General features: G+C 39.8%; 3 protein-coding genes across 6 annotated transcripts in view; all 3 read right to left on the bottom strand.

Moving 5' to 3' along the window:
- The window catches only part of ANXA7 (annexin A7), a 31,398-nt gene extending 30,391 nt beyond the window's left edge, over positions 1-1,007 (bottom strand). The window contains exon 1 of the mRNA XM_087432038.1: positions 884-1,007. The gene's annotated coding sequence lies outside the window, so the exon portion shown is untranslated. The remainder of the gene's footprint in view (positions 1-883) is intronic.
- Positions 1,008-5,065: 4,058 nt separating this feature from the next.
- MSS51 (MSS51 mitochondrial translational activator) lies at positions 5,066-18,635 on the bottom strand. Its single transcript, XM_087432995.1, has 6 exons — positions 15,834-18,635; positions 10,255-10,499; positions 9,798-9,953; positions 9,060-9,196; positions 8,675-8,768; positions 5,066-8,341 (listed from the first exon to the last, which is right to left on the bottom strand). Exons 1-6 carry the CDS (start codon positions 15,933-15,935, stop codon positions 8,122-8,124), a joined length of 954 nt encoding a protein of 317 aa, XP_087289121.1. The 5' UTR covers positions 15,936-18,635; the 3' UTR covers positions 5,066-8,121.
- Positions 18,636-18,730: 95 nt separating this feature from the next.
- The window catches only part of PPP3CB (protein phosphatase 3 catalytic subunit beta), a 44,609-nt gene continuing 36,724 nt past the window's right edge, over positions 18,731-26,615 (bottom strand). For 2 of the 4 annotated variants that reach the window (XM_014784867.2, XM_004426976.3), the window contains exons 13-14: positions 21,755-21,784; positions 18,731-20,349 (exon numbers count right to left, since the gene is read on the bottom strand). In XM_014784867.2, coding sequence (XP_014640353.2) covers positions 20,171-20,349; positions 21,755-21,784 — 209 coding nt within the window. In that variant the 3' untranslated portion in view covers positions 18,731-20,170. The remainder of the gene's footprint in view (positions 20,350-21,754; positions 21,785-26,615) is intronic. The other 2 variants (XM_004426977.3, XM_014784869.2) reach the window with 1 other exon arrangement.

Here is a 26,615-nt window from a genome sequence, read left to right as displayed (position 1 = left end):
GGCCAAAATTCTCTCTTCTACCTACCTATCTAGTGCTTGAAACTCCTTCTCCGCCTGAGAGGTAACTCATCACCTTCATTATCTAATTAGGACAGATTACTTTATCAGATCAGCTCTCTATCAGCTGGCGGAAATTAGGGAGTTGAAAGGCAGTTGGACGACTTCTCATTGCTGTCACTTTATGGTGGACATCAGCCATCTCGCTCCGTACGAGAAGTGTTCACACAGGATGAGCTGATATCGGCACACGTTTGCCGTCAGGCAACAGGAACTAAATCTGGAATGCTATTTCCTAGACTAGTTTCCGAAAGTTATAAACCTGAGCTAGTGTACAATTTTAGGCTTATGCATTCTGTCCAAGAGTTCACCAAGCACAGTACACATTTCCCAAGCTTCCCTAAATTTGCTGTGTCACCGGAAAGGCTAGTCAACAGCTCGACAGCTTTCGGTGCTGCTCGCTGGTTTCCCTACTCAGCCCTCCCTGAGGTCGCTTCAGCAGGGCCATCCCCTGGTCTCAGTCCCTCCACCTGTAGTCCACCTGCCTGCGCGCGGGGCGTCACTGCTCCCTCTGATCCCCGGACAGCCCAGGGCCATAGAGAGGACCGGCGAACGGATTTCCCATCTTCCCGCCCCGCCGACCGGCCGCCGCGCCTATCCCACCCCAATGCGCCTCCGCCCTGACATCCCCGCCGCGCAGCCGGGGTCCCAGGACGCGCACAGCGAGTCGCCCACCACCCGAGGCCCACAGGCCCTCCCACCGCTCCCCAGCTCGGGGACACACGCGAGGCCGCGCCATCTCCCGGACGGCGGGCCTCAGAGCGGGCCGGGGCGTTGTGACCCAGGGGGAAGAAGGGTGGGAAGGGCAGGGGGCGCCGTCCCTCACCTGACCCCGGGGAGCAGCGTCACAGCCCAACTAGGTTTCCGGCAAGATGGAGCCGAGGGCGGGCCCAGGGAGGGCGGGACGCCGGGGGCCGCCGCCCGAGCCCGTTAGGATCGCCGTCGCAGCCGGGAACGCCCCTGGGCAGGAGGGGGCGGCGCCCGGCAGGGCCAGCCCGGGTGGCCAGCAGGACCCAGGCTCCGGCTTTGCCTTCGTCCCCGCCCCGCAGCTCCACCTGCCGGAAAAGACGCTCTCTTCGGGTGGATCAGCCGGTTTTATAATATTTCTCGGTCTCAAGGACCATGCCCTAATCTTGTTTGGGCTCTCTCAAGTCACTTGGGAAGTTACGGCGATTCTGGGGAATCCCAGAGCCCCTTCAGTGGTGGGCGGCAGAGAAAGGCTGAGACTGGGAGGCCAGGTGCAGCCTCTCTGCCTCTGATATGCCGTCCTCCCTGGTATCTTATGAGGACAAGGTCTGTGTCTTTTATTAGCCCCCTATGAAATGAATTAATATTTATTGGGGATCCTAGATAGGCGGAACTCGAAATACTAACCCAAACCACTCCAGCAGGGAGTTGTTAGGTGATTCCAGGCTCTCCTCATACTAGCGTTAAACATTTGAGGCAATTTCAAGGGCCCAGACCAATATCTTAAACTCATTAAGTTTGTATTCCAGAGCAAAAATCAGTCAGCTACCTTTTACAGTGGTTCTCAAAGCGTGGTCCCGAGACTGGCGGCAGCAGCACCATCTGGAAACTTGTTAGAAATTAAACACTTGGGCTCCACCTTAGACCTACTGAATCAAACTCCAGGTGGAGCCCAGCAATCTGTTTTTTTTTTTTTTTAAAGATTTTATTTATTTATTTTCCCCCAAAGCCCCAGTACATAGTTGTCTGTCATAGCTGCACATCCTTCTAGTTGCTGTATGTGGGACGCGGCCTCAGCATGGCTGGAGGAGTGGTGCCTCAGTGCGCACCCGGGATCCGAACCCGGGCCGCCGGCAGCGAAGCGCACGCACTTAACCGCTAAGCCACGGGGCCGGCCCCAGCAATCTGTTTTAACAAGCCCTCCAGGTGGTTCTGATGCACACTAAAGTTTGAGAACTATTAATCTAGTACTCAACATGCTTTTCTACTCAAAAGCTTCCTCATGGGGGAGGGCTAGGTGAATTAAATTTTAAATGGGAAGAGTAAGATATACATGGCCTCCAAACAGGAGTGAAGTGGAAGGTACTTGAGGAAGGTCACTGCCAAATTTAAACAAAACTGCACAACACTCTGGGTACCCAGCATTCATTCCCCAGCTCCTGCCAGTCTGTCCGCCTGGCAAATAAGGGGCCTTTCTGTCCATTCCGCCCCTAGAGACCTCCAGAATTTAAGCATTCCCTAAGAAGCCTGTCCTTACCCCTCTTCACTCCACACTATTCCCTTGGTGAGTTCATCCCCACCTCTCCCTCTGCCTTAACTATCACCATGAGAGGATATTTTCCAAACCTCCTATTTCCAGCCCACTTTCCTGAGCTACAGGCCCAAATATCCAATAGTCTGTCCAAACACTGCCACTAGATTTCCCCCTTCATTCTTTCAACTTGCCCTTCTTTCCTGACATACAAGGCCCTCCAGGATCAGAGGCCCTTTCCTCATGCTTCCTTTGCCCAGAAAGCACTGCTCACCTTTGAACAATTATTCATCTATTAAGACTCAATTCATTATCAGAGGGGAAAGGAGGGGTGGGTGAAATGGGTAAAGGGGCACATATGTATCCTGATAGATAAAAACTAGACTATTGGTGGTAAGCATGATGCACTCTATATAGAAACTGATATATAATAATATACACCTGAAATTACACAATGTTATAAACCAGTATGACCTCAATAAAATAATTAAAAAAAAAAAAAAAGACTCAAAGATTGCCCATCTCCTTCCTGCTTCAAGAAACTTTTCCTGACCTTCTCCTTTTCCTTACCCTCCCTTGGATAGACTTAATTACTCCCTTTTTTTTTTTTTTAAAGATTTTATTTATTTTATTTTTTCCCCCCAAAGCCCCAGTGGATAGTTGTATGTCGTAGCTGCACATCCTTCTAGTTGCTGTATGTGGGACTCGGCCTCAGGATGAACGGAGAAGCGGTGCCTTGATGCGCACCCGGGATCCGAACCCGGGCCACCAGCATCGCAGCGCGCGCACTTAACCACCAAGCCACAGGGCCGGCCCAATTAATTACTCCCTTTTTGCGCCCAACTAGACCTTTTATAGATGTCCACTGTGGCACATTTAACAGTGGAGTCATAGCACATGAGCATTTAACTTACCTGTATTCAACCACATAAACTTAGCAAAAACAAAACACCTCTGAAGGTCATCATATATTCATGTAAAGTAGGAGCCATTATGCTTTTCCTAATGTGAATATTCCATTGTATCAGAGTCTAGTGTTTAAACCTACTTTTCGTACAGTTAGAACAGTAACTTTGTCCCCCAGGGGACATCTGGCAATATCTGGAGACATTTTGGTTGTCACAACTAGGGGGGGAGGGTGTTACTAGAATCTCATGGGTAGAGGCCAGGTATGCTACTAAACATTCTACAATGCATCGGACAGCCCCCTACAACAAAGAATTATTCAGTCCAAAATGTCAACAGTGCTAAGGTTAAAAAACTCTGAGTTACAGTGATCTTTCTAAAGAATAAATTGGGTCATGTCATTCTCTTGCTTAAACTCCTCCAATAGCTTCCCACTGGAACCAGAATAAAGTCCAAACTCCTGGCCCTCTTTCTATTAGGCCCTATATAATCTGGTTCCTGCCTACCTCTCTGATCTCCTCTCTCTTCACCTTCCTTCTCAATCACTACTCTCTGGTCAAACTGGCCTTCTGTGCAAACATACCAAACTTGTGCCCAAATATACCAGAGATTCTCAGATCTTTTCACTTGTTATTGCTTCTACTCGGAATGTTCTTCACTGTATATATCATCTCAAATGTCATCCATCTCCTTAGAGAGGTAGGTATTCCCTGAACATTGTAGCATTAGTAGCTGCCACTGCCACCAACACCACTACCAGTTATACAGACTCATTACCCTATTTAATTTTCTTTATAACACTTAAAAGCATCTGAGATTCTGTGTTTACTGTTTGTCTCCCCCACTAGAATGTAAGCTCCTTGAGAAATGGGATATCCCTAGAGTCTAGTAATAAATGCTCAATAAATATTTGATTGACTACAACAGGGCCCCCAAAACCCAAGCCAACTAGTTCATCTGGTGATCAACTAAATAAACAAAGATTTCTTTCCAATATTGGAGGAAAAAATGGCTCTGATAGACCTGTTGAAAGGAAGATATGTTGGAATCCAATGTAGTGCTAGCCTAAGAGATTTTCAACGTAGTTTTGAAAATATAATTTTTTTCACTTCATTTGCTGAGTTTAGAAAATATAACTCTGTTATATTGCCCTTGCTTATGTCCAATTTCTCCTATTAAACTGTAAACACTTTAAGGGCAGAATCCATCTTAGAATCCTCAGCATTTAGCATGAAGCTAGGCATTTAGACTTTCATGTACTATCATTACCAATCTATTTTTGTGTCACCTGTTACTATGTGGTTTCTGTCACCTGATTAGACTCTGATAGATATCACCCTTAATCCATCACAATCAATAACCAAACCCTATAGATTTTACTTTCATGTTCTACCTACAAAATGTCACTATCTACTATTTACTTTAGTTGTTATAGCTAGAAATTACCTCTTCCTTTCCATGCCCACTACTATCACCTTAGCTGACACCTGATTATCTTGTCTGACCCATGACAATAGCATCCCAACTGATTTTTCCATCATCAAACCATCTTACACGGTACTGCTAGTTCAATCTGTTTTTGTTACTGAGTAAAATCCAAAGTGGTAGGTATTCAATAATAACTACCACTTATTAAGTACATACTGTGTGCTAGGTACTATATTAAGCACTTAATATTCTCATTTTAGACATTCTCTAAGATTAAAAAAATTTTTTTTGGTAATAGCTTTATTGATATAATTCACTAATGTAAAGTGTACAAGTCAATGGTTTTTAATATAGTCACAGAGTTGTATCATCACCATAATCAATTTTAGAACATTTATCATCACCCCAAAAATAAACCCCATACCCTTTAGCCATCACCCCCAATACCCTCATCCTCTTCATCACTGTGCTGCCACTAATCTACTATCTGTCTCCACAGATTTTCTTATTCTGGAAATTTCATGTAAATGCATCTATAGAATATGTGGTCTTTTGTGACTAGCTTCTTTCACTTAACATGAACATGGATGAACATGTTTTCAAGGTTCATCCACGTTGTAGCATGAATCAGCACTTCATTCCTTTTTATGGCCAAATATTTCATTACATGGATATACCACATTTTGTCTATCCATCCATAAGTTGATGGACACTTGGGTTATTTTACTTTTGGCTATTATGAATAATTCTGCTATAAATATGTGTGTACATATTTTCATTTCTCTCACGAATTTGCTGGATCAAATGGTAACTCAATGTTTAACTTCTTGAGGAACTGCCAGCCTGTTTTCCAAAATGGCTGCAGCACTCTACGTCCCCACTAGCTGTGTATGAGGGTTGCAATTTCTCTATATCCTCATTAACATTCGTTATTATCTGTCTTTTTTATTATTGTCATCCTAGTGGGTGAAGTGCTAATTCATTATAGTTTTGATTTGTATTTCCTGATGACTAATGATGTTGAACATCTTTTCATGTGCTTATCAATCATTTGTATATCTTCTTTGGAGAAACATCTATTCACATCATTTGCCCATTTTTTATTTATTTTTGTTTTTTTTGTGAGGAAGATCAGCCCTGAGCTAACATCTGCCAATCCTTTTTTTTTTTTTTTTGCTGAGGAAGACTGGCCCTGGGCTAACATCTGTGCCCATATTCCTCCACTTTACATGGGACACCACCACAGCATGGCTTGACAAGCAGTGCGTTGGTGCGTGCCCGGGGTCTGAACTGGCGAACCCCGGGCCGCTGCAGTGGAGCGCGCACTTAACTTCTTGCACCACTGGGCCGGCCCCTCATTTGCCCATTTTTTTAAATTGGGTTATTTGTCCTTTTATTACTGAGTTGTAACAGTTGTTTATATATATTCTGGATACAAGTCCCTTATCAGATATATGATTTATGAATATTTTCTCCCATTCTTTTCACTTTCTTGATGATGTCCTTTGAAGCTCAAAGTTTTTAATTCTGATCAAGTCTAATTTATGTATTTTTATTTTGCTTATGCTTTTGGTGTCAGATCTAAGAAACCATTGCCCAATTCAACTTCATTAAGATTTACCCTTCTGTTTTCCTCTAACAGTTGTATAGTTTTAGCTCGTTAGGTATTTAATACATTTTAAGTTAATTTTTGGGTATTGTATGAGGTGGGGGTCCAACTTTATTCTTTTGCATGTGGATATCCAGTTGTCCCAGCGCTATCTGTTGAAAAGTCTATTATTTTCCCATTGAAATGTTTTGGCACACTTGTCGAAGATCAATTGACCATAAATGTAAGGATTTATTTCTTGAGTCTCAATTCTATTTCATTGATCAATATGTCTATCCTATACCAGTACCACATTGTCTTGATTACTGTTGCTCTGTAGTAAGTTTTGAAATTGGGATGTGTGAGTCCTCCAATTTTGCAAACATTCTCATCTAACTCTTAATGTAACTCTGGGTACTAGGCATTATTCACATTTTACAGATGAGGAAATTAAGGAAACAGAGAAGTTTAGCTTTCCCATGGGCACAAAAATATTTGGTGGTTGCCCCAGGATTCCTACTCAGATCTATATAAATCTAAAGCTGACCAGTAGGCTATGCTCCTATAATCTGGTCCCAATCGACCTTTCAGACTTAATTGATACTAATCCCCTAATGTACTCTAAAAATATCTCCATGCTTTTCTGCCTCTGAACTTTTGCTCCTGTTGTTCCTTCCATCTGAAATGCTCTGCCTTCCATCTGTTTCATAAAATTCTAATTCACAAAACTTTCACTATCACTTACCAAAATGATCTCTCTTTTCACTCAATTTCCCTAGCACTACAAGCCTCTCTCATCGTTCTAATTCCACATTACATCTTGTAATAAAGTTATCTATGTATATGTATTATTTCTCTTCCTAGGTTAAGAATAAGGACCATGTCTCATTCACCTTTGTATCTCCCCAAAGCCCTAATCAGTACCTTTCACATGGTAGGTACTAACTAAATGTTTTGAATGAATAAATGAATTCTAACATTACCCATATCAGAGTGGGCAACAAGAATTTATATATGAGTTACAGATGGAGGTGGAGGGTTGAGGTCATGGCAAGGTTGTAGGAAAGAATGCCTAGGAAATATCCTAATCCTGAGACTGTGATAAGAGAAGGATGACATGAGACAGGGTATGGTAAAGTGGCAGGCCCAAACAGAGAGCTGATGTTAATCACTCCTTTGGCAAGAGAGAAACTTCCAATCTTGAGATGTTGTATGTAGACAAGTAATACTTGCCAGTGAATAGGAAATAAAACAAGTGACTTAAGCCCCAAATTGAGCTTATTGTGGTATAGACCAGGCGATAACAAATAACTCAGTACATTCAAGTCTGATATACCCTTGGATATCTAAAATACAACACCAGGGAAAAGCTGCTGTAGGGTCAGAAGTCCCCAAGATAAAATAGGAAATTGAGACATTTATCTTGAAAAAGCTAGGAAATAGAACAGTGTGCGAATCGTCACAACCTCTCCCCTGATCCCAACCATTTCTCTGACTTGCCCATTCCTGCACCACTTCAAGTTATTAACACTTCATTTTTTAACCCAAATTGCTGGATAAGGAGACTCTTTTTCAGAATAAGGTGCCATTCTTCTCCTCAGTGCCATCTTGTTCAAGTCAAAGGGTATAACTTTCTCACAAAGGAAATTGTCAGAACTCTAGGCTCCGGAAAGACTGACACCAGGGCCTCTTGCCATGCAATAAATCTAGAATCCTGTCTCTAGAACCTACTTGTGGCTAACCTCTTACAAATGAGTCACATAATACAGGAGCTCCCATTGAGCTTAGAATCTTTACCTGGACAAGCAAATGAGGTTTAGAATATAGCAGGTTTCAAAGTTGGCAAACAACCTGGCATCAGCAGGGTAGTTTTGTCACAACCTCCCCATTTTCTAGACATCCAGTCAGGATCTGGCTAAGCTATTTAAACCCCACCATCTACTTTCTCTTCCAATTGCCTTTTATCCAGCTGGCAGGAGCTTCCAAGAAACATGATACAGTAGGCACTGCAGTATACTGGCTGCTTGTTGGGGTTGGAATAGACCTGTTCAGGTTTGAGGGACGCAAAAGGGTTAGCTCCATAGGCAGTGATGTGTGTATCCAGATCCACTAGAATCTGCAAAGAGGCTGCCAACTCCTGATGGCTATGGGAGACAAATAAGAAAAATTGGTCTGCTGATTATGAGAGAGATAGGAGAGAAATTGCTCAGAATTTGACATTTCTGAACTCATTGATCCCCCAAATTACCTAAGGCTGGACTAGGCAAGAGCTAACCCTCCCTTCCAAATGTCTCACTAATTATCCCATTAATTAGCACAGGACTTTGTTCCAAGGGGATGAGAAAGTCAAGTGTGAGAAGGAAGAAGATCCTCACCAGAAGGCAGTAGATGAGCAAGGGGGAGAGAAATGAGCTCATCTATATAAAGAGAGGTGTGAGTGAGTCAGGGAGGTATCACAAATAGGAAGAGGTCAAAACCTGTAAACAGTAATCAATGTAGGGATCTCATAATCACGAAGTAGCAGGAGGGTGGGCAGCCAAGCCTCCATCAAGTCCAGGGAAGCATGGAAACCTACAGAACAAAAATGGAAATGGGAATAGAGAGGGTAAAGGCTTAGGTAGACTATAAGCAAGATAATTCTTTGATTGTGTCCACCCCACTTCTCACCTTGCTCACCTCCAGTGCTTATTTACCACCATCACCCACCCCAGGTTCTTCAATGGAAAATTCTGAACCTAGGTATAGCACATATGGCTAATGATCAACCAAGGTGATCATCATATTGTTTAACCTGACCAAATGAATGAGGTTCCAAAGATAGAAGATACAAGAGTCAGGATAGAAAATTCCCAGAGAAGCCACCCAGTATTCCCTTGAACCAATGACTCTTACCTGACGGACGATCCACAGCTACAAGACGCAGCTCTTGACAAACCCTCTTGTGTGCTGGCCGGTCTGACCTCTGGCACTCTGGACCACAGTAATAGACATTTCTGCACCTGAGAGAATGAGCCCCAAAAATAGATGTTCCTATACCTCAAAGGTGATCGGGGGAGTCTGGGGAAGGGAATTGATATTCCTACACCTAGGAAGAAAGATCACTGCGTAAGGAAGGTAGGGAGAGGAGTGATAGCTGATGTACCAAATTTGGGGACTATTATTTGGCAGGGGAGGCAGGAGAGACTGGGAATATACTTATTCTCTTGGGTCAGAGTGACACCTCAGTCTCTATCTGAAACAACTTACTTTTTACATAGCTTACAGAAAAAAAAAAAAAAAAACCCCACCAGGAGTTTGTAGCTGCCCTCTTATCACAGGTATGGCTCAACCCCAACCTCCTTAGAACAGATATGGTTTTACCCATTGAGTACTCAAGAGGAGGGAGGTAGAGAAGATTGTACTGTGCTCTGCCTGACCTCCCTATAACATCAAAAATAAGCAGGAGCCTAACCGTTTTCTAATCTCTCTGTGGCCTGGATCACACAAAATGAAGAGTGGGCCTGAAGTTATTCTGAAAACTCGCAGAACTTTCCTCCAGCAATGAGGTCTTAGAACAGGATCATTTCTGGATGTCTCCCCTATTTGCCCCCGACTAGTCACCTCTTGCACTGCCGGAGGACCTTGGAGTCTGAGAGGCCACTAGGGAGTGCTCTACAGTGAGCACAGAATCGGAATGTGTCCTCCATCTTCTGGAACATTTCTTGAGGGCATCGAAATCCAAAGCCTGACACAGGAGTACCCCCATCTACCACCAACCTGCAGAGACAGCATGGAGAAGGAGTGGCAATAGGAAAAAGAATATCTCCAAAATCTCTCATGACCCCTACCTTGCCTCCTATATATTTCCACCTACTCCCATGTCTCCTACTCCCATGATTTCTCACTTAAGCAAATTATATTTCTTCTATAGTAATAAAACTGGCAAAAGTCAGGATGAGAAAATCCCTCACTGCAAGAACCCCTCATTTACATATTCCCCAAGTTACTCCCTCTCCACCTTCTGAAATCACTTCTACTAGAAACAATATATCACTCTTCCATAGAGCTAGTCACTCACTTGTATTCTTCATAGCTTTTCATATTCAGCTTTTGAAGGATCAGCTGGGATAGGCCAGGAACGTTATTCTCCAAGGAGAAGAAGCCAAGTGCATCAATGCTAGGGCCAGGTTTTGAGAGGCTCAGAGGCAGAGGCGTCACAACTGTGGGTGGGGTCACAACCATGGGAGTCACCGATGAGGGGGGTTTCTTGTGCCTTCGTCGCCGAGACCGTGGAGCCATGGCCTGTCCACTGATATCTTGGGACTATATGTAGAACAGGTATGGAATAGAATTTTGCAAGCTGGACACATGTCTTTTCATATGTTTGACCTTTCACTTCTCATTCCTGTCTCTCAGATCCAGGTATTAGTAAGATTTATTTAGTATCTACTGATTAGAATTGATCACCAGAGGCAGTTGTGAAAAAGAGAGGAAATAATTATATGTAATTATACATATATGTGTTACTTATGAAGTTCTATATATAATATAAATATATATGTAAATAAATGCATAGAAAAAGGTCTGCAGAGCTCATATAAAACCAACAGTGATTAACTCTGAGGCGGGGAAGAGGTACTGGGATGGGAACTAGGTTGATTAAAGAGGACTTGAGATTTATCTGTAATGTTTGACTTTTTTATACAAAGAATATATTCATATATTATTAGGGTATTTTAAAAGAGAGGAGGGGGGCCGGCCCCGTGGCTTAGTGGTTAAGTGTGCGTGCTCCGCTGCTGGCGGCCGGAGTTCGGATCCCGGGCGCGCACTGACGCACTGCTTCTCCGGCCATGCTGAGGCCGCGTCCCACATACAGCAACTAGAAGGATGTGCAGGACCGGCCCCGTGGCTTGGTGGTTAAGTGCGCGCGCTCCGATGCTGATGGCCCGGGTTCGGATCCCAGGTGCGCACCGAGGCACCACTTCTCCGTCCATCCTGAGGCCGAGTCCCACATACAGCAACTAGAAGGATGTGCAGCTATGACATACAACTATCTACTGGGGCTTTGGGGGGAAAAAATAAATAAAATCTTTAAAAAAAAAAAAAAAGAAGGATGTGCAGCTATGACATACAACTATCTACTGGGGCTTTGGGGGGAAAATAAATAAATAAATAAAATCTTTAAAAAAAATAAAAAAATAAAAGAGAGGAGGGGACCAGCCTGGTGGTGGAAGTGGTTAAGTGCCCGCGTTCAGATGAGGTGGCCGGGGTTCACCAGTTCGGATCCTGGGCGTGCACCGATGCACCACTTGGCAAGCCATGCTGTGGCGGCGTACCATATAAAGTGAAGGAAGATGAGGCACGGATGTTAGCCCAAGGCCAGTCTTCCTCAGCAAAAAAAGAGGAGGATTGGCAGATGTTAGCACAGGGCTGATCTTCCTCACCAAAAAAATAAATAAATAAAATAAAAGAGAGGAAAGAGCAACAGAAGTTTTGGCTGTCCAAACTACCATCTAACTGGAGAATTAGTCAATTTAATCTAGTTGGGGAAATAAAACATTCATTTTAAAAGACCTATCATCACATTTATAAGCAATACACCAAGAAGTAGAAATTAAATGCAATGCAAAATGAGCACCACAATGCTAAGAATTATGTAGTCAAAGCAAGTTATGCAAATTATGAGGAAAATTTCCTAAAGTAGTGAGTTTTGAAGTAGAACTAAGCCCCACACCCACCCACAGGAACTCTGTGATGTCCTCCTTCCCTGGCTTGTCTTCTCCCATTCTTTCCACATGGACTGAGTAAACAAAAGGGACTATATTGGAAAAAATAAAAACATACATTCTTTCAATAAATATTTATTGATAAACAGATAAAATCATTTGCAAAATACTATAATGGAAACAAATATGAAAAATATACTTAACATCTAAATGTCTTGTAGAAGGATTAAATGTAAATTATAATATAAGGCAGTATATAAATCCTATAAGAAAAATGAAACTAAAACACTAATGAGAGATCAGAAGAAGAGAGTCTCTTTAGTTGGTGAGCTTTAGGAAGACTTTATGGAGCAGGCAGCAATTGGTATAGACCATGAAAGATGGTAATACTTTGAATACACAGAGATAGGGAAAAAGGAATTCTAAGCACACAGAAGAATATAAGCACAGAAATGTAGATGGGAACATTCTGGGAATTAATTAAATAGAATGGTTTGGGTTTGATTATTAAGTCTAAAGACCTAAATGTAAGAGCTAAAACTATAAAGTCTTAGAAGAACACATAGGGGAAAAGCTTTACGATATTGGATCTGGCAATTTCTTGGATATGACACCAAAAGCACAGGCAATAAAAGAAAAAATAGATAAACTGGACTACATCAAAATCAAAAACTTTTGTGCATCAAAGGACAGAGTGGCAACCAGTGAATGGGAGAAAATATTTGCAAATCATATATCTGACAAGAGATTAATATCCTGAATATGTGAAGAACTCCTAAAACTCAACAAAAACCCAATTAAAACATGAGCAAAGAACTTGAATAGACACTTGTCCAAAGAATATACACAAATTGCCAATAAGCACATGAAAAGATGCTCCACATCACTAATCATTAGGAAAATGCAAATCAAAACCATGAGACACCACTTCACATCCACTGGGATGGCCATTATCAAAAAAACAGATAACAACAAGTGTTGGCAAGGATGTGGAAAAATTAGAACCTTCATGCACTGATGTAGGAATGTAAAATGGTGCAGCCGCTATGGAAAACAGTATAGTGACTCCACAAAAAGTTAAATGTAGAATGACCATACGACCCAGCAATTTCAGTCTTAGGTATATACTCAAAATAATTGAAAACAGGTACTCACACAAATGCTTCAACACAGATGTTCACAGCAGCACTATTCACAATAGCCAAAAGGTAGAAACGACCCAAAGGTCCACCAACAGATGAATGAATAAACAACTTGGCATATAACGGAATATTATTCAGCCATAAAAAGAAATAAAGTACTGAGATGCGCTACAATGTAGATGAACCTCAAAAACATCATGCTAAGTGAAAGAAGCCAGGCACGAAATGTTATATGATTCCATTTATATGAAATAATGCGAATAGGTAAATCCAGAGACAGAAAGCAGATTTATGGGGCTGGGTGGAAGGGGGAATGGGGAGTAACTGCTTAATGGTTATGGGATTTTCTTTTGGGGGTGATGAGAATGTTTTGGAACTAGACAGAGGTGGTGGTTGCACAACAATGTGAAAGTAACAAATGCCATTTAATTGCTCACTTTAAAAGGATTAATTTTATGTTAATTTCACCTCAATTGAAAAAAAAAAAAGGAAGAAAGAAAGGTACGTATAGAGATTGAAAAGCTAAAAAATTATTAACCCCCAGCTTAACTGCCTCCAGGGACAGGTAAATGACAGAGGCTAAAAATGCTGACAGGGGCCAGCGCAGTGGGGCAAGCGGTTAAGTACGCACGCTCCGCTGTGGCAGCCCGGGGTTCGCCGGTTCGGATCCCGGGCACGCACAGACGCACTGCTTGTCGAGCCATGCTGTGGTGGCATCCCATATAAAGTAGAGGAAGATGGGCACAGATGTTAGCGCAGGGCCAGTCTTCCTCAGCAAAAAGAGATTGGCATCAGATGTTAGCTCAGGGCTGATCTTCCTCACACACACAAAAAAATGCTGACAGTGATTGGTTTTACTGTGAATGAAGTTAACTATTAAAGTTCAAATCAGGGATCATTCTTTGTTACAAAAATAGTCTGAAATTTAAGCCTTCCGGACCAGATCTGTTATGAAAAAAACTCCAAGAATCATCCAGCTAATATCTATTATCTTATGACATGGCTCTTGCAAACCCCTGTCCTCAGGTTAATGGAGGAACTCACTTCCATTTTCCTTTGTACTTTCTTTCTCCTCATCCTTTCATTCTACCCCTTTAATCTCTCCCCTCATCCCACAAATGAATGAACGGTTTCAGAGTCCACAGAACAGAGTAGCTAAGCTCATCTGCATACCATATTTTCTATATTCCCAGCAATAAAGAAGAAATGAGACCTAAAGATGACAGATTTTTTAGGATTTAAGGGTCACGTCTCTTTACTAAGGGGTGCCTTCACACCTTAGGACCCCATTTCCGGAAAGTGACCTGACTCTTCCCTCCACTTTTAATCATCATATTCTCATCACATTTCCAGAATCATTGCAATTCTAGAAGAATTATCTGCTCTGTCTACCAAGCCCCCTCAGGCAAGATAAGACCTTCTTAAACCTTGAAAGAATGGACTCTTCTTTTTAGGTATGGAGAAAAAGTATCTTTGATTCAAGACAACTCAAGAGTATTAACCCGGTGTAATAATAAATATCTTCCTGATGTTTGACCATAAGCCTTTATGCTGTAATGGAAGCCAATTAAGACCAGAAAGGGAGCCAGCCCTAGTGGTCTAGTGGTTAAGATTCAGTGCTCTCACCGTCATGGCCCCGGGTTAGTTCCCAGTCGTGGAACCACACCATCTGTCTGTCAGTTGTCATACTGTGGCAGCAGTTCACACAGAGAACTAAACTAACTAGGATACACAACCATGCACTGAAGCTTAAAAAAAAAAAAAGACCAGAAAGGTACTGCCTCACTTATCTGCCTTTCCAAAGAGAGGTCTTCCTCCAATGGAAGGTTAACTCTTGGCTCTCTGGGAGTTGGTTGAATTGGCTGGAATTCAAGGGATCACACAGCTTGGAGGGGAGTAGTGCTGGTAAAATCTCTGATATCATCGTTTCCTGTGTCTATAGCAAGTTCACAATACAAATGAACCAAATTTCTGGCAGGAAGATAAGAAGGTGGGAATGAGCAGCCAGGTCTTTGCATTTGCATCTACATATATCATCAGGCTCATGTCTGACTTTGTGTACTGCAGGCCCAGATGCAGGTTCCCTGGTTCTAATTTTCCTGCAATGAGCCACAGGACCTTCTAAATTCGAGGTGGGGGCAGGGCACAGGTAATGAAGAGAAACAAAGGCAAAAAACTGAAGGGACAAGGGAGAAGTTGGAAAGAATTTTAGAAAGCTTTCAGAATTTTCCAGAGTTCAGAGTCAACCCCACCTATAAAGCAAATCAGTTTAACTTTTTTCTAGCCATCCCCAGTGACTTGGGCTCTAATTTATTCCCAGTATATGAGAGAACACCAACACCAAGGACTGGAGAGGAGAGGAGACATGAACTGGATGGCCTAGAAAAACTCTTATCCTTCATCTCCAAATTCCCTAAAATATTAGCCTATTCCCAGACCTCAGTCTCTCATCTTTCTTCCTCCTTACCACCAAAAGCGTCAAGTTTCACCTAAACCACAGTCATCTTCTCAGCATCTCCAGATCAGGAAGGCCCATCTAATTTTCTCTAATTTATCAGCAAACACAAAACGTCTTTGGGGAGGTAGGGAAGAGAAGGCAGAGTGAAGCTAGTCATTGGGGATCCTCAAAAGGGGTTGGGAGAGAAAGAGAAAAGGAGCAATACATTAGGAACATTGCTATTAGGACCACATTCAGCTGCTTGATCAGTGATTAACACTCTCTGGGGTGATAATTGGTTTACTCAACTATAAACTAAGCAAGCAGACCAGCTGATGGTAAAGTAACTTACCCTGCTAAGCCCTCGGCTTCCTTCCTTCTCTTTCTTCCAAGTGAAGTGAATGCTTAATCTTCTCAGATCTAGATTGTGGCTGGCTTGCAGCTGTCCCTTCATATCACTTTCCTTTGCAAACTGTGATTAGGTGTGCCCTGCCAACCAGACAGACAACGCTGAATTCTCCGTAATGAGGCAAGTAGGGACCTGGCCCCCTGCCTGTGTACTTCTCTTTCTGACCTTCCTTCTCTGCCAAGGCTCATGACTGTCAACACTCCCAAACTCACCAAAGGCCAGGCAGGTTGAGTAAAAATGATGCCTACTGCTTCCTGAACCCCTCTCACTAAGGCAGCATTTCCACTCTCAGGCCACAGCGTCAGAAAAAAACCCTAGGGATTAGTTCAGAAGTCAGTATTTGGTTGGAAAGGGTAGGCACTAGCTCAGAGGAACAGGAACCCCTGGATTTCTAGATGTCAATCTAGACCCAGGATGAGTTCCCCCAAGCTCAAAGTCCGTTTTAGCATAACAAACACTGCTCAAACACAACTCATCCATGACCAGTCTAGGCTTAAGTACAAATATAATACCCAAGAAAGGAAAATAGAAATAGTCATTTAATGGTATAGAAGGAAATCAATTGTAGGGGAAATATCCAGAATTAATTTGTAAATTTCACTTTCCCTGAAAGGAAAGTAAGATACTTTCCGACTGAATGTCATCAGGGGAACTCCACCTGTTTGTTTCAAAGGAGGAATAAATATTTCTGGAATATTGAAGTAAGCAAGACCAAAATATTAATAACTAAAAATGCATACTATTTCCAGGAACAGAAAATAGAAAAGAATCAACTCAAACATCTTCTCATTCCTTCCTGTAATGGATGCGATCCAGGGAATTCCACATTCCTAGCTCCTTTTCACTTAGAGCTATCAAACTCCAGAACCTATCAGAAGTTGTTAGGTCAGTGGTCCTATACGGCTACACGACCTGACTTGCCGCTTACATCTGGCCCCAGCTATGTCACTTACCTGCTTCTGTGAACATCATCAAACTGGGGAACAGAAACACTTGCAATGAGGTCCTGGAATGTGGCAAAGCAAATCTACATATGAACAGATGCAGAGAATGGATTTCAAAGGAACCCCAAACTGTAGAAAGCAAACTACAAGCAAGGAAGGTAGAAGGAAAGTGTTAAGGATGCAACAAAACATTACATAACATTATGTAGACTAGTTGTGGACAAAGGAAAATCAGTTGCAATAGGCAAAAATCCTGAATAAAATAGGGGTGATTCATTTTAAGCAAAGGCTTCAGGCCAATTTCAAATTTAACTGGCAGAACATGTAAAGGTTATGAGTTCTGTTAATAACGGCTGAACTGCAGAAGATACAAGAAGTCAGAGATTCTTTTCTGAGGAGTGTCATCTTTGAATATAAGAGATAATATATAGAAAAAAATTGACATTGAATATTAATTTACATTTTCTCATTACTACTTGTCTGGTAGACATTTAAATTTACAATTAGAAAGATCTGAACTTTTCACAATTTGCCTTCATTATGAGTTACATTAAAAAAAAAAACCTTAAAAAATACTTCCATGGTTCACTGTGAAACTAGTTATGAAGAAAGACTAGAAAGAGGTTTCTATTCAACAAGGAGGAAGTGGCCTGTGAGGCACTGGGTGATATTCTACCACTCTTCATGTATACCCCTTTTTCTGAGTTCCATTGCTTTCACTTGCTTCTTTTTAATTTTTACCATCAACTCATAACTCTTCTAGTTTGCTAATGATGCTTTATGTTTGCCCATGATTCCCACAAACACTATATAACCCCAGTGATGGACCTAAGGGCTAAGGAAGTCCCTGGTACCTGATAGACTAGTTAAGCTCTTAATTTAGAGATGCACAGTTTTCGTAAAACAATAACATCAAGAAGAATCCTTAAGGTATGCAGTGCATAATAACTTGAAAGGCAGCTCATGGACTGGTATGCAAGTTAATATTACAGCAAGTAGAAGCTGTAATAATCAACAATTTGAGTTCTGTTTGCTACCTGCAATTAGGCAAGTATATACATTTGGATTTAAATTAATACTTTATAATGTGTATCATTATAATTATTGTTGAAAACTATAATTAAAGTTACTATATGATTATATATATAAAGTTACTATATATGATTAAAATGTTGAGCAACATCCTAATTTCCTTCAATTTGCAAAATTCTATCCTTATTTTGACTATGGCAAAGAAGAAAGGAATATGATGTCTGGAAAATGGAATATAACTATGTTTTTTTCTTATTGTTAAAACACCCAATAAATTCCCAATACTACTATAAAGAAATTCTAGACAATAACATTTTCTTTCAATTAAAAGTTAAGTGAGGCCCCGTGGCGTAGCGGTTAAGTGCACACGCTCCGCTGCTGGCGGCCCGGGTTCGGATCCTGGATACGCACCGATGCATCACTTGTCAGGCCATGCTGTGGCAGCGTCCCATGTAAAGTGGAGGAAGATGGGCACAGATGTTAGCTCAGGGCCAGTCTTCCTCAGCAAAAAGAGGAGGATTGGCATGGATGTTAGCTCTGGGCTGATCTTCCTCACACACACACACACAAAAAAATAGTAAAAGTTAAGTGAAACAGTGATTTTTAAATATTCAATTTAGGAGGCCTATAATAGGCACCCAAAGTTCTCTAGTGCTTAGTTACTCATGCTCGTAAAACAAGTTTAACCAAAGTTAGAAAAAAAGCGCAAAATTTAGAAGATGAGAATTTAATTCATCAAAATACCATGAACTATCCATGAGATAACCTTCTCTGAAGGATATATCCCAGTTCTACTAACAGGATTTTCTGATTTGCATAAGGTCAAATCAGACTATATCTTTCAAATAAAACCCAACACAGAGATAGGAGCAGCGGCCCATGCATGGAATTTATTGTGTGCTACTATTTATAAAATATTCGAATAGTCCTGCACATGCATAATATTTCCAACTTAGACAGGAGACCATACAGGGTGCACTTTCTGGCAAACAAAACAATAGATGGTTCCGCTGCCTGGAGCTCTGAGTTGTATTTCAGGGCATGAGGGAAGCAGGCCACCAAAGTAAAGGGAAATACCAAACTACAGTGGTAATCAATACAGATCAATTATTGTGAAAAATTAGCACATGGTTCCATTTAGTTTAACCAAGCAGTTCTGTAACTATCAAAAGAAAATGTTCAACATGCAGTCTTGACTTTTATGCTTCCACTAACATCTGAATGATTGAACAGAACCATTGCTTCTATGCTGCCTTGCTTAATCAAAAACACTTCCAGAACATTTTAAAATTTTCTTTGCATCAAAACATAAAAATCATAGAAAGCCAGCAGCAAATCACCCTGGTGGCTATTTAAGCAACTTGAGTACTCACAATAAACTAAAATTTCTCATAACATCTAGGTAACCTATACATGTCGTACCTGTACATCATAGGTCTATATATTAAATATTTGCAAAATGAAAACATGCATACACAAAATACGTCAAGTTTTACAGACATGATTTGAATTAAAATTTACTTTGACAATGTACAAACTTCTTTTAAAGTACCTTAAATGAGTAATTCTGTAATTCTTCATAATTTTGAAATTTAGAAGTTTTCTTTTTAAGTCTCTGGGGTGTAAATCTCAAAAGATATGGGCAAAAAGGATTCTAAATTAGTTTTTAGATTTGTGTTCAAGTAAGAGACTCTGCCTAGAAATAGATTATGCATTCATAATTCAAAAATACCAAGACTATATTACAGAATTAGCCACATTTAAGAACTATAGACCTGAGGTCAGCATTTTGTATAAATACCAACTGGGTTTCTCAGCATTTTGCCCATAATCCAAAATACAGCTTAGTAACCTCAGAAATGTATTTTAAGACCATGCTAAATCATCCTTTAAAGACATTTCATGGGGAAAAAAAAGTCCACATTAGCTCGTACGATTGCATTTGAAGTCATGGTTGAAAAACGAAATCTAATTCTACCGAGGGGAAAAAGAAATCTCATTTGTAAACTTAAATGTGTGAACCACAAGCATAAATGGAGGTATAGTTGCCCTCCACTGGAAATTGCCCCAAGCCCCTTGCTCACTGCTCTCCACCTTGGCAGCGATTACCCAGTCTTATCAGATAGCACAACATGTCCCAGGGCCCTCAAGCCTCCATCCAGGAAGGGGTCCGGGGTCTCAAAAGCACAATGGTTTCTTCAGAGGGACTGTGACATTTACAGTCAGCTTGGCCGACCCCTCCAGCTCCTCGGGTGATCTGTCCATTTGGGGCCCGAGATGTGAGAGTCCCTGGGAAGCCGTGGGTCACTGGGCACTATGGTTGCCAGTCCCGTGGTTCTCAGTGGCATGTGCGGTGTTCAGAGAATTGAAACCATCTTGCTGTACAGCATCTTTCCGGGGTGGCATTCTCTCATTGATCCTATCCAAACCCTTTGCCTCTTCAAAACTGCAGATTCTATGTGGTGGAGAGAATCCTCGTATTGCTTAACAAAATGCAAATTTGATAAGTCAGTAATTGAAAAACATTTCTGAGATTTCAAAAACATTAATGATTTTTAAGAAGAAAGAAATTAGCTGTATGTAGCAACATTTAAATCTTACTTTAACTGAATCCTATCCCCATTCCAGGCCTCCCCTTTAAATGTGAAATGTTTAAACCTAAATATAAACATGATAGCTTCATAGATGATAAGTGTTAGCATAGCCTTTAAAAAACCCCACAAAAATAACCTTCTCTTGCCCCCAAAATCAACCAGGCAATGGTCTCAGGATCTCAGCCTAACTTCTACTACACCAATTATCTCCTACCTCAGACTCTAAGATCACCAATGACTATCACAGTAAGGCAGCAACAAGAGTAAGGGCAAGTGAGGAGGCTAAACAAGGTTAATTCTTGACATACAAATCTGTTCCAAGAGCTTGGGAGGAGAAAGAGGTAAAGTTAAGTTAAAATTTAGCAGATCAGAACTATCTCGGAGGTCAAGGTATCATCACCCCATCACCACCAATATGAAATGAGAAAGGTGGGAAATGCCTCCAGGAGTTATATCTGTGTTTGGCTGATAGTAAAAAGTATTTATAGTTTCATATTTTAGGAGTTGTCTTCCTTAATTCACTGGCTATTCACTGCATGTTCTTCGGACACTCAAATCAAAATAAACGGCAATCCTCCTCCAATTGTTACGGTTTCTCATTCACTTCATCTGGAATGATGCATCCTCCATTACTAAAATATGCATAGAAAAGATTTCCACACTACTGGTTATAATCTGCTTGCTTTAATATGTGCTGTTCCTGGGACTCAGAGTCTGTGCATGTGAACGAAATAAATGGCTGGGGCAGCAAAGCATTCAGCGATATGTAATATCAAGCCAACACATGATACACATGAATATAATATTATCAGCAAACACTAGCCCAAATTGTAGCCAAAAAAAAAAAAATCGTATTGACAGCTCCTGCACTCTTAAGTGAATTACAGAAAATGAATAAAAACAAACTCAAACCTATATTTAGAGAGGGTTTCACTTACGAAAAAAATTATCTGCATGGACAGAATCATGCAAAATATGGAATAGATCTTTATTTGCAACTTTAAATGCTATAATATCATAGCATAACATGCTGTACTCTAAAGAATTCAGGAATATTAACTGTTGATATACTATACTAGAGAAGGGAAAAAACCAGACTGTCACTATGGAAATCAGCCCTTGTGGTTTAAAAAAAAAAAAAAAAAAGAGGAATTCGACTGTTAAACTTGATGAGTCAGTGAGTCTGATTCATCTTGGGCTGTGCAAGCTAGGAGTAAGACACACCCACAGGACATTCTCTGATGCCCACCCACACACCACAGATCTCTGCCCAGCACAAGGACTCTGATCGTACCTTTTTCAGCCTCAATAGCCTCAACTGTGGCTGTACAGAAGTGAGCAGAGGCATGCAAAATGAATGAGAGAGATGAGAAGGGTCATATTGTACAGCAGAAAAGGCAATGATCACTTAAAATATCACAGTACCCCATACTACATCATCATTTACAATTTAACAGAAATATTACCCATATTAGAGAGCCCCATCCAATTTCCCAATTCCTCACACAGCACAGTTTACACACAGCACTATGACAACATGGCTCAGAGCACAGAACACATAGACCTATTGTAAACAAAGACACCTCAGCACCCATGCAAATGCACTCCAATATTAATTACCCATCTTGAAGTCAGTATTTTGATGGCCTTAGAATTTTCCAACATGTTTATTATACTACATCCATCACAATCACAAGGAAATTCTCTAGGGTGAAATTATGACGGTAGAATTATAGCAGAAGAGCAAACAGGAGATTCTTTTCTTTCATGTATAATTGAAATAATACTCATCATCAGTTGGCTCCCTGAGACATAAACTAGAAGGGGTCAACACCGCTTTTCCTGTCGCTTCTAATTCACAGGGCAAAGCATAAGGTGCAAAAGTTGGTATGACTACAATGCAATTGAAGGGCAGTAAACTTGGTGAGTTACTCTAAGTGGAACAGTTCTGTAGTTCTGTTCTTTGTGGGTAACCCTCTTGTCTACTAGGAACTTCCTTTCTATTCTAATAGGGATGTTCCAAATATCTAAAGATATTAACATCTATAGCTTTAAAAAAAATCCATTTATGTTGTTTATCGTGAACTCAAATCTGCCTCAGGTACTAACAGCCTGCATTGTGAAGTGAAGATAGAAGGTTATTGAACATCTATTTCAAGCCCATCTACTAACTAGCTAGGAATCAAGAGAGAGAACTGAGGTCTTACAGGGAATAAATCCTAATTATTTCATGATATGGACATACACTTAGGTCATATAAATGAGAAATGCATTCCTGGTATAGTTTGTCTCTGGTCCATTTAGAGAATTCCAACATATTTAGTCATACATTTTATAGTCCAAGATTCTTTTGGCTCATTTGTGGGTTCAAACTGCATAAGACACTCACATTGAGGACCAAGACCAAAGATTGCAGAGGACAATATTGCCAATTCTCCACTTTACCCACAGTGCACACACACAGAATATTTATAGCAATAATGCCCCATCCTTTCTATTTTGCTTCTTCTACAATAAGGCCAATTAAAATAATTATTCCTGAAATGACTTTTTAGCAGTACAAATGATTTAGAAATGATAAATTTTATCCAAAGCAGTTATTAATGTGAAAAGACACTGATGAATCAAGGAATTAAAGTAGACTAAATTAGAAAAGTTTTTTGATCTTACAATTTAACAGAAATATTTAACAGATAGTAAAGTGAACTGGGGACCCAAAAGAAGTAGGATGAACACTGAATAAAGGAAGAATTAATATTCCTTAACTGTTAAATCATATTACAAATCAAAGCAGACATACTTATTGTATACCCACTGTACAAATCACCATTTAAAAAAATCTAGGCCTGTGCACTTGGAAAATACTCTTGGAATTGCCCAGAAAGAAAATTATGGGATAAATGACCCACCTCTACTTGATCAGCCCCAGAACTCCTATTCTTCAAAATGTAAACTATTTTTTTTATAATTTAGAAATGGAATGGGGAAAAAATAAAATGCGTATCAGAATGTGTTTTAAAGAGCTTGTGGTAACAGAAGTGATTTTATATGAAATATTTCATAACTTGTATCATATGGTAATAAATTAAAAATAAAACTGGTATCACTATAGGAATTAGTATCTATTTGAGTGTATCAATAGTTTAAAAGTCTATTAATAAATTTTTAAAATTATGAAATGTGACAATATACTTTTGAAATCATTCTATGCTATGGGCTTTTAATTTTAAATGTAAAACCATTTTCTAGGTCAATTATATGCTCTGCTCTTTCCTGAGACCTCTAAAGGCTTTTATCCTTTTCAGGATACAAAACAGATATCACACCCAAAATTGCATACCATGTCAAGCTTGAATGCTTAGAATTGAAAGGTCGTTTGAAGCTTAAACATTAAGCTGGAAAGAGAGATCTGATAATTGCAAAATTCTATCTGAAAGGCACTGTTTTTCCTGTTTTCAGTTTTATAGGGCATCTTGACATGGCCTTAACAAGTTTGAGTATAATGCTGTCTCACACTGTGTTCCTCAATACTACACAGGATAAAAGATCAAGAGGAATTTGACATTACTAAAATAGAAATGGCCACATATTTTCCCATATGGTTCCTGGTGAAGGTAGCATTACAGGGTTAGCTCTGTAGGGCTAGGTCCCAATCAAACTTCCATAAAGAAAACAAATTCACATAAAATATGAATATTGAATTCTACTCAGAGTTGTGCAGTTTGAAAAACACTAAAGAAATATCATAAATTAACTTTAAAGTTACTGAGAAGATGATTTTTATTTTCTGGTAATAGAACTGAGGTCTTAGAATTTAAAAACTTTCTTTTCACAATACTCAACTTTCAGTTGTTCACATCAGGGAACACGTCTACTAAAATTTTAAATATTAGACAAGTTTTTAAAAATCACACAGATGCAGCTTTTGTATGAGTTTTCTTATCTGTTTCAAAATGGGTTTATTTTATGCTAGGGAAATCACTTCAATCAAATGCTCAAACCATACTACCAAGAGCCATTGCTGGCAGAGCTAAGGAGCTATCTAGTTTCCCTAATTAGACCCCTTAAGCTCAGCAGCATCCAGTAACTCACTCTATGCTGGAAATAGACAGTCCTTCAGTAAAGCTGTCTTTCAAACCTTCCCTGCAGTTGGGGGTGATTTCAAAGTTGGAAGACTGAGCTTCAGGCTGCATGCAAATTAAGAATAAATAGAAGAGCTGAGCTGTCAACAAAGCACGTAATTAGCAGGTGCTAATTGTGAAATGTGAAATAAAGATTTGCTGTGGATATAACATAAAAGTAATAATATATCCAAGGATAATTGAGAGACAACTGTAGTGTAGATTTAAGTATGAGACCTTTCTGGTTTTCTTTTTCTTTTCTGAACGAAGAGTAGGAAATGTATAACATTTTCCAAGCTATTAAAATTCACCCTTTCCTATTAACATTTTTGCTAATTTTATTGAATGTTTAAGATCTTAATTTGTTTCATGAAATCCTTTTTAGTTCATTTTTCTAATGTTTACAAAATAATAAGAAAAATGGAGGGTAAGAAATATAAAGAAAATCAAAGCAGTTTGGTTTTTTTAAATCAAAAAGAGAAACCTCATTCAGAATGAAAATTTGAAGCTATAATTTCAAAACATAGTTGTACTTCTCACATATACCAGTGGTGGTAGCAGACAACACAATAACATATAAAATAGAACATGTATAGGCTACAAGTAGAAATTACTTGTCTACAGGAAAAATTCTTTTTCTAGAAATTTATTTAAGCATTTATTATGAGACTAAGTGAAATGAAATTGTGAAAAATCAATCTAATTTAAATTTATTTTAAAAATTTAATTAAAATTTCCTTTTTTTTTTTTTGCTTTAAAAAAATTCACTAATCACAACACCAAAAAGAAACTGTTAATCATGACTAAGGAAAACATCGGATCCGTTGCTGCCTGTTTTAATAGAGGTATGACCCTTGGAGGGCTGTCAAAAGTGGCTACAATAAAACATATAAATTAAGGCTTTCCATATCACATTTTTTGCTTTCCAACCACAAGGGAAAGAAATCTAGACTCTGAGTTACTGTGTATAGTCTGTAACATTCACATCACTCTCTTCCATTTAATCTGTAATGGGCTTTCAAAAAGTTAACCCAGTATTTACACAAATATTTACGCCAAAAAGTTAGGTTTTTTTTAATATAAAATATTCAATGAGCCAGATTACAGGAATGCTTTACGTATAATTCTTTTTATTTTCATGCAAAATAAAGGCACACTTAATAATAACACCCTTTCAGTTTTGACTTACAGGATTTAAATTCAACCCTTTATAACAATGACTTAATATCTAATGTTACATTCATGTTCAGAATGCACAAGGTGCAGCAACAAATGCAGCAAACCTCAAAATAAGGTGCTACAAAGTTGCTTCTACATCAAAAGACAGACAAGTGTCTGGTAGAGTAATTTAATTTAACATACTTTTACAGACATACAGCTAACCTAACGAAAGACAGACAGTTTAGGAAAGCAGCTACATCTGCAGAGGAAGGAAACAGCATGTTACAGACAGTCAATTATACATAGAACATTTGACAAACACCACAGAAAACAAACTTTGGCATCATTTACCAGGGTACAAAACCTTGCACAAATCTTTTGGCAAGTGAAGTGCATAAGTAATGTTCTGGGGCCGAAGCAGATTGTTAATTCTAAAATTAAGTATCTGAAAATGTAAGCATAGTCTAATACAATTACATAAATTTAAAAAATAAAAAATAAGAAACTTGGAATTACATTTCCATTTTAGTAATATGGATATCCTTGATTCACATTCTGAAACTTTAAAAGAAAAGGGCTTTAAAAGAAAAGGGTGCATTAGACAAATAAATAAATATATCAGACATTATGATGTGAGTTGCTCCCATATCATTTCATGAAAAGCTGAGAGACTGAACATTATTTTCAATTGAAAGGAATATCCATTCTATCAATTTTCTGCCCTGGTCAGGTTATTAATCAGACACTACCTATTATAGAATATTCTGCCTGTGTCAGCTGCTGAGACAGGAACTAAAAAGCAGAAGAAATTCCCTGCATGCATTATGGGTATTGTTAGCAAAAGAGTGAGGTGTGCCCCAGTCCATCTGAGGC

The sequence above is a fragment of the Ceratotherium simum genome, chromosome 6 (assembly GCF_057802395.1).
Source record: "Ceratotherium simum simum isolate JZ-2026a chromosome 6, ASM5780239v1, whole genome shotgun sequence".
NCBI lineage: Eukaryota > Metazoa > Chordata > Mammalia > Perissodactyla > Rhinocerotidae > Ceratotherium > Ceratotherium simum.
The sequence above is the reverse complement of the archived record's forward strand: the minus strand, read 5'-3'. Positions and strand labels throughout refer to the sequence as shown.

Coding starts and splice junctions, on each gene's coding strand:
- MSS51 (XM_087432995.1), bottom strand. CDS start 15,935: ATGAAGGGACAGCTGCAAGCCAGCCACAATCTAGATCTGAGAAGATTA. Junction 9,954..10,254: donor AAAAGCTATGAAGAATACAA/GTGAGTGACTAG, acceptor CTGTCTCTGCAG/GTTGGTGGTAGATGGGGGTA. Junction 8,342..8,674: donor ACATTGATTACTGTTTACAG/GTTTTGACCTCT, acceptor TGTCTCCCATAG/CCATCAGGAGTTGGCAGCCT.